Source organism: Streptopelia decaocto, assembly GCF_964273445.1.
Source record: "Streptopelia decaocto genome assembly, chromosome: 1".
NCBI lineage: Eukaryota > Metazoa > Chordata > Aves > Columbiformes > Columbidae > Streptopelia > Streptopelia decaocto.
Window position 1 is genome coordinate 116,499,286 of NC_138663.1, and position 8,397 is coordinate 116,507,682.

Here is an 8,397-nt window from a genome sequence, read left to right on the forward strand (position 1 = left end):
AGGTGACCATCATTTTGGATACAAAGAGAAAAAAATAGGAAGTAAGAAACAACGCTTCACTAAAAGGAAGATTTTAGAGAAGTATCAGTAGCTTTGTATGCCACCTATTTTTCTCAGTTGTATTTTTGTACCATCCTCATACATACATACTTCAGTACCTTTTAATATACAAATTAATTTTAACTTGAAGCTCACATTTTTCAAAAATCTGATCAATATTGCCTCTGTTTTCTGCCCTTTTTTGTTTATACAGGAAAAAATATTATCTCTACCGTTTCACTTGGAGCAGAAATAAGACATAAGAACTGCAAAGATTCTAACAATAAAAAAATCTTAAGGCTTCAAGATAGAACATAAGGCCATTTCCTAATTAAAAATGCCTTAAGCAAGTAAACACTTGCTACTGAACCTCTGAGTACACCATATTCTTCATACAAACAGTGCAAATCCACCTTCAGGCAAGGTTTTCCAGTCCTTTAATAAGATTTGCAATTTCTTGACAACTCAATTTTTTTCCAAAGAAAGGCGAATCACGGTAAGGCGGTTCTGCTTGCTCTGAAGTCAATTATTTGCTTGTACTTGTAGACACCAAATGGGATCCTCCTTAATCTTTCTACTTTGCTGTGCTGTGTTAGATCAGAAGATCGCATTTATGTCCGGGAAAAAAAAAAAGCTGATATTTCTTCACTACAGCACACACTCCAGTGTAAATATTATGTCAAATATCAGTCTATGGATCTGCATAGTTCAAATTTTCACAATGTACCATGAAAAGGGTAGCAAATTATAGTAATAATCTATCACTGTAAATATTTATCATCTCCTTTTTAAGAAGTTTAAAATGGCAACGGTTCAACTGGTCCCATACACACACTACAAAATAAACTTTAATGCATTTTAAAATGCTTTTTCCAGCTTTTCAACTGTAATATACAATCAACCTGTTTGAACATCCCTTAGGACTTCTGTATTTTCATGACAAAAGCTTATTTAACAAGTTGCCACAATTAAGTGATTTGTAGAAAAGCTTATGGATACCACTATAACACACTTAGACTCAACTTCAGATGATGACCATTCAGTCAGCCCCACTCTGTTTATTAGAGACACTGCTCAGTCTTGCAATTCAGAGTCTGTAGCACATCAGCAGTCCTAGCTGCACTTCTTTTAGGCAGGTTGAAATTACTCTGATTTTTCAAATTGATTAGTTTGCATTAGTAGTTGAAAAGACTGCTGTAAAAAGTTTGTAAAGAAATTTGGGATCTCTTAGTTTACAGCACTACACAAACATAAACTACTATTGTCAAGTGAGATTCCAGGACTTTTCCCAGTTCTTTGCCTCCATCTAGTCTGTCTTCAAGCAATGTTAAGAGCTAAAAGAGTGACGACCAACACTACTACCCCTATTTTATTTTGTTTAGTTTCAAGGAGTTTTTCTACTTTATTGTGTTCTCTCAAACCTGTTCTACTCCCCTTCCAGCCCACCATATGGGTCAAAAGTCTATCATCTCCTACAATCTCAGCAAAAGTTCAAAGCTCTCGCAGTATATCAGAGCTCGTAGAGGGCCAGAGCCATCCTTTCCTCATAGGTGGGTTGATCTGGACAAGCATGTCTGGGAAGTTCTGGTAAAGCCTCTTCCCAGAAATCCAGACTGCCAGGAACTACACTGCTAAGATCTTTTGGATTACAAGTCTTTTGTAGGGCGTTACCTTGCACATGGTATTCGTAAGACTTCTGCAACTACATATACTGACATCCATATAACATGAAAGTGCTGTTTACATAACTATGAAGAATCCTTCCCAGAGGGGTTGAAAGTTGTTTGTTTTAAAAACTCATCTGTCCCTTGTTTACCTTTCTCACAAGAACAAAACCAGAGACAAGGAAGAAAACCATGCTTCCACTAGCTTCATTTGAGTATGAATCTAGAGCCAAAACTCCACAATAAAATAGATTATTTTAACTTTGTGATTATTTTTTGTTTAGGCGTTAGGCTTTTTCAGACTTTGATCTGTAAAAAAAGTACGGGCTAGCCAGTAGGAACATTTCTTATTGTTATTCTGTAAAGACTTTTGATTGATTCATTCTTCTTCTGACTCATGTAAGTAACACAATCGAAGTAGGTTTTGAAAAGCAGAGCAAGCAGTCATCTTAAATAAGCAATGCTCTTTACCTGTCTCTCTTTCTGTACAATACTTAGGCTGTTTGACTATACTGTTCAAAGAAAGAAAAAAGAAAGCAAGTAAGCCTTATTTTTTTTTTTTTTTTGCTAGGGCAGTAGATAATCATTAAAGATTGGTTGATAATGGCTTTGGTCTCAGCATAAGAAAGCAAATTATACCCTTGGCTTTGAACAATGCAGTTCAAGATTATCCTTAAATATAAAATAAATTACTATCTGTGCTGACCAAAGTTGTTTTCCTATCTTTTTTACAATTAAGAGGGAACTAAAAATGGATACTTACTCTTTCTTTGCAGGAAAGAATCACTGAGGACTACTGCAAAAATGAGAATCATCTGCCGTTATTAACACCTGAACAGACAAGTATTTCCATTCAGCAGGGAAAAAAAACAAACTGAACAGATTTCAAAAGGCCATCTTACCCTATATTATACAAGCTGCCTATGGTGGTGTCCTACTATTCAGAACAGATAATTTCATTCTCCACATCCAAATAATTAGTGGTATTTGTCCATGTTTTTAGCTTCATCTTCAAGACAAGCAGATATAACAGGAAGTCAATAATTGAATACTCAAAACAGAGACAAGATTTTCTGAAATTCTATTGAGTGTTAAGGCAGACAAAAAAAAAAAAGTAATCATCTTTCATTAGCATTATCAGACAAGATAAGAAGAGAAAGTACAAAACTCTGGATCTCACTGTTACCTATAGATAAACAAAGATCAACAGTTTCTGGCTTGCAGACAGGAGTATAACCTACTCCAGTGGCAACCAAACGCCAATGTCCAGTGGCCAGGTGAAATCAGCTGGGACTTCCTCCTGTCTCTTCCTTGTACTTTCAAATCTTTTTCTTGGAAACTCATAGAGATCCAAAGGACTGAATATACAGACAGAAATACTCAATCACAAGAGCTGATCTTATGATGGGTATAGTATATGAGTCATAAATTTGCCTGTCTACCAAAATTTTCCTGATGGTCAGAATGAAGTATCTCTGCAGAACAGAAATGAGCTTGCCCTTGTGTGTTCCCTCTGTGGTTTGAGAAGGAAGGTAACTCTTTGCTTGCCAGTACTTCACACTTATTGCTACATTCTACCTACCTAAAAGGTGGGGCAGGAAAGGTAAGCTAAAATGCTATTTAAAACTAACAAGTAAGAGATCCCTCTAAGGAAGAAAACACATAGGAAAAAAGTGAAAACATACATTTTATGTCATAAAAACTATGACAACTCTTAGTCAAGTAGGAGAAACATTCTTTGATGTTTTAAAACAATTTATCTGACTGACAGCCGCAACACCGTAAGTTAAGGTATGCCCTACTGCTCTTGCTCTCTTAAAGTCTGGACAATCCTAAACCATCTCCTGATACCAAAAGCTGCTCAGGTTACACGACTGTAAAATAAAATATGACTATTTAAAAAACAATTCAGAACCACCTTTAGAATTTTCAAAGAAAGAGTAAAACCACGCAAGTAAAATCTATTTAAATTCTTAACAAGGCAGAATTCAAAGCACAGGTGAGGACAGTTCACTTACTGGCTTTGTGCTATCTGGAAAATCCAGACGTGCATCTCCCCTAAAATCTATTAGTTAACCTGGAATCTCAAACTACTTAAACAAATTACTTAAACAAATATATTTTATCTTTAAATGGCGTAAAGGGTTCTAGCATTTCTCACTCAGTTACATTATTCCATTATTATAACTGCTCTAATATATGGTCTAACTCTTTTGCTGTTTGCTATGTAGAAAGCATTTACCACATACTTCACAGAGAAAGTAAATTTCCACACACTTACTCCTAAAATACTTGTTAAGTACTTCAGCTTTAGTGTAACAGAAGCCTGACAAAGCAAACTCAACTAGTTAAAAGAAGACACTAAAAAGTTCTCTGCTGAGCACAGTGCTGCACTGTCTATTGCTAATAAATAATAATGCCATAGACTTCTACCAAAGATGAAGTCCTTCAAACATGACTGATGTTTTTGCAGAAGTCTGCAAATAGCAGATGAAATCCCATCTGCTTTTCTGTTTGGATGCTGCTGTCCAAATGCAGATTCCTGAACTGTTCTGCCAGGATCTCAGCCCATCAGACCTCACATAGACACACACACCTATCTACATACATCTTGCCCTGCAAACTCAATAATGATGAGCTCAGAAGGAAGCCTTATTTAACCACTATTGGTTCAGACGATCAAAGTAAAAAAAAGAGAATGGGAAATAACATAAGCATGTCAGATTTGCACCCATCCTCAAGACTAGCATCAGCTTTCATTTACATGTATATACCTAGAGGGAGAGAGGGAGAGAGAGAGACTCAGCTTTGTAATTCCTCTCCTTGTTTCAGCAAAACATAAAAAGTGTTAAGTTTCACTTGGTGGCAACTTGCTACATCTGACCTTCTACCAAAACCAGGGTTTAAACAACTTTCTAGCAAGCACAGCTTGGTTAAGGGTTGCCTACATAGGATTTTCAAACGCAGCCTGTAGTGAGCATTCAGTTGTTCCCCACCTGTCTTTTTTCCACCCATGCCAGCAACTTCTTGTTAGGCTGTTCACTGAGGAACACTACACAGTGTGAGTGTGATGGCCTCCCAAACAGAGCCCAGCTACAACATCGATAGGACTTCCTAACTGCAGCAGAATTTTATAGTGTCATAGTAAAGGAACTACAGACACTCTACAGGAACAAATTTGCCAGGCCATAGGAGACATCCATACAGAGGCTCATATGCCACAAAAACTGTAATTTACAGAAAAGAGAACCTTTGACACAGAATTAAAATGAAGACAGCAGTTCAAGAGACTGCAGATTCCTGGAATAAGTACTACTGTGTGCCCTTCTGCTAGCACAAAAATAGTTGGAGGAGGTAAGCAGGGAAAAGGGGCACAATTTAGACATCATTCTCTTAGGAAAGAAGGGGCAGCTGGCCTGCAGATCATGACAGCCTATAATGCATGGGTCTCCACATACACAGATTTTCCACAATACACAGATTTCATATGTACATCACCGTTCATCACATACTAATTTTCAAGAGACTTGGTTACATTATAATTAGATGGGGATAAGGGGGTGTGATGTTAACTTCTTGCAGGCCTGGTCTCAAGCACATAATTTATCAGGGTATACCATCTCGTGTCTAGTCAAGTGAGATTACACCATCGTTTGTTAAGTATTCACCAAAATAACCGATGTCACAACACACTGTGTTTTGGCAATGAGATTCTTAGACAGCAAGCTTCGTACAGGCACATGTGTGTCAAGGAACAAAGCCCTCTTCATGGTAGGGGCCCAAATTAGCCCCTTATGGTACAGACACAGAGAACAAGAAGACATACAAAGGCTTGGCCCAAAGCACACTGATGTTTTCCCACCATCGGTTAGACCTTAGCAAGCAACTCTAAAGTCAGATCATGACATCCGTGAAAGCCAAGATCCAATTATACCCTCGAGCCCCAGGCCATGTAAGCTAGTTTCTCTGGCTCAGCCTTGTAGTCATTAAGTGGTCCTTATACTCTACTACAGCTTCCCCAGAGGCAGAGGGTGAGGGTTGACCCAGCTCCACCACCCACGAGGACTAGAGTGGCTTAGCTTAGTACCAGCACAAGGCTACCGCTCAACTGAGCCCAGCTGCCCGTCGCCAGCCCAGGACACCCAAACTGCCCAAACTGCGCACCAGTGTCACCGGCAGCACGGACACCCCAAAGCGGGAGCGCCCGGCCGGTGCCGGAGCACACGCCTTGCCGCCAGGCACAGGCACCCGCAGAGCTCCACAGCACGGGGCTGAGCGAACCCACCAGCAGCACCCCCCTCGCTCTTTGAAGCTCGCTGGCCGTACTACAGTCTCAAGCCAGCAGTGAGAAGACATGTTAGCGGGAGCCGCGGGCCGTGCCGTGCGGCGTGGAGCCGGCGGGAGGCGCAGCCGCACCGGCCCCGGCTCACCGAGGTGCGCGGAGACTCGGGACGGTCACTGCCCCCGGCTCCCTCCGCCCAACCCCGCGGTCCGGCACTTGAGAGGGCGAGGAGGGCGCTCTGGGCTGCTCCTGGCCGTCCCCTGACCTTACCCCCGCTTGGCAGGAGGCGCCCACCCCCCCGCCCGCCCGGGCACCGGAGCCCGCCGGTCAGCGCCGCCGCCACAACACCTGCCCGGCTCCCTTCGCCGCCCCGCAAAGGGACCGCGGCGGGGCAGGCGCGGCGGCGGAGGGCCCGGTCCGCGATCGCTCACCTGCAGAGGGAAGGTGGCCGCCTTGTTGCCCACGTAGCCGCGGACGACGTGGCTCTGGATGGAGAGCACCCGGCACTCGCGCTCCGGCTCCATGGCTGCGCCGCCCGCCCGCGCCGGGCCGAGCTGGTGGCACCGGGAGCAGGAGCGGCGGGGGCGGAGCGCGGAGGGCGTCACGCGCTCGCCCTTCCCTCCTGTCACACACACCCCCCCGCTCCCCCAGCGCGCGGGAGGCGGGAGCGGGAGAGCCCGCCGCCACAGCCTCAAGGCCGTCAGGGGGTAGGTGCGGATACTTAATGGCCGCCGCCCGCACTGCCCGGGGGGAGGCGGCAGCCGCCGCGGCGGGGCAGGAGGAACGCGACGCCCACTAACGGCACCGAACGGGCCCCCCTCCGGTGCTCTCACTGCAGGTCTTGCCGCGGCCCCCGCCTCCCGCTGTCACGCGGATCGCGCCGTCACGCGTCTCAAAGGCCGCCCCTCCCGCACGCGGCGGCGCGGCGGGCGCCGTTGCTGTCACAGGCGCCATCCCGCAGGGAGAGCGGCCCCAGAGCCCGCATGGCGCCATCCTCCAGCCCCTGGCCGGCCGGGCCGCTGCCTCAGCCCTCTGGCGAGCACGGTGCCGGGACCCCCGGCCCACCCCTCGCAGAGGGAGGGCTGTGACCCCCGCCCCCCAGGTGCGCCCGCAGCCCCCAGGTGATTGCTGACACCTACAGAGGCACTGCCACACTGTTGCCCACCTCTCTCCGGTGCAGGGCCACCAGTACTGCTGCTACCAGCGCAGCCTTGGGTGTGCGGGTGCTCCCAGGCCCTTCCCAATGCTGTGTACCCACGGCTCACACACATGGACCCCCGCTTTCTCTTGTCTCACATGTCACACCAGCTGCCACCGTCATAGAATCAGAATGTCCTGAGTGGGAAGGGACCAACAAGGATCATCGAGTCCAACTCCTGTTCCTGCACAGGACAACCCCACAGTTCACACCATGTGTCTGAGGACGTTGTCCAGTCTCTTCTTGAACACTGCCAGGCTTGGGGCTGTGACACCTCCCTGGGGAGCCTGTTCCAGTGCTCCACCACCCTCTGGGGGAAGAACCTTTTCCTCATGTCGAGCCTAAACCTCCCCTGGCACATACTCCTGACATTCTCTCAGGTTGTCATTGGTCACCAGAGAGAAGAGCTCAGCACCTGCCCCTCCTCCTCCCCTTGTGAGGAAGCTGTAGCTGCCATGAGGTCTCCCCTCAGTCTCCTTCAGGCTGAACAAACCCAGTGTCTTTAGCCGCTCCTCATATGGCTTCCCCTCCAAACCCTGCACCAACTCCATAGCTCTCCTCTGGACACTCTCCAGTAGCTTTATATCCTTTTTATCCTGTGTTGCCCAGAACTGCACACAGTGCTCCAGATGAGGCCGCACCAGTGCAGAGCAGAGTGATACAATCACCTCCCTCACCCAGCTGGCAATGCTCTGCTGGATGCATCCAGGACACGGTTGGCCCTCTTGGCTGCCAGGGCACACTGTTTGGCTCATGTTCAACTTGCTGTTGACCAGAACGCCCAGATCCCTCTCTGCAGAGCTGCTTTCCAGCATCTCATCCCCCAGTCTTTACAGCCAGGGTTGCTGCGTCCCGAGTGCAAAACCCGGCACTTGCCCATGTTGAACTTCCTGCAGTTGGTGATTGCCCAGTTCTTGCCTCTGTCCTGTTCTCACTGCACAACACCACAGCACCTGATACCTCAAGCACACTCCCAGCATGCATAGGTATTCCCAAATGTTGACCATAACACACAGTGTTGGCCACCCAATGCTCTGGTGCCACCCATCCTGTGCACTAATTGCCATTTGCTGGCCATGCTCCCTTACACCTCAGTGCTGCCCACCACGCCTTTCCCACAGCACGCTGGAAGGCCAAGAGCAGCACACATGTCCCACCTGTGCTACGGCTTCCCCTCCTCAAGTGTTCAGAAAGCCCTGTGGAGCCGAGGATGC

At 46.5% G+C, this 8,397-nt stretch overlaps 1 protein-coding gene across 1 annotated transcript in view; it reads right to left on the bottom strand.

Moving 5' to 3' along the window:
• PDXK (pyridoxal kinase) overlaps positions 1 to 6,651 on the bottom strand; it is a 49,784-nt gene extending 43,133 nt beyond the window's left edge. The window contains exon 1 of the mRNA XM_082043709.1: positions 6,417 to 6,651. Within this exon, the coding sequence (XP_081899835.1) occupies positions 6,417 to 6,509 (93 nt within the window). The 5' untranslated portion in view covers positions 6,510 to 6,651. The remainder of the gene's footprint in view (positions 1 to 6,416) is intronic.
• Positions 6,652 to 8,397: the final 1,746 nt, after the last annotated feature.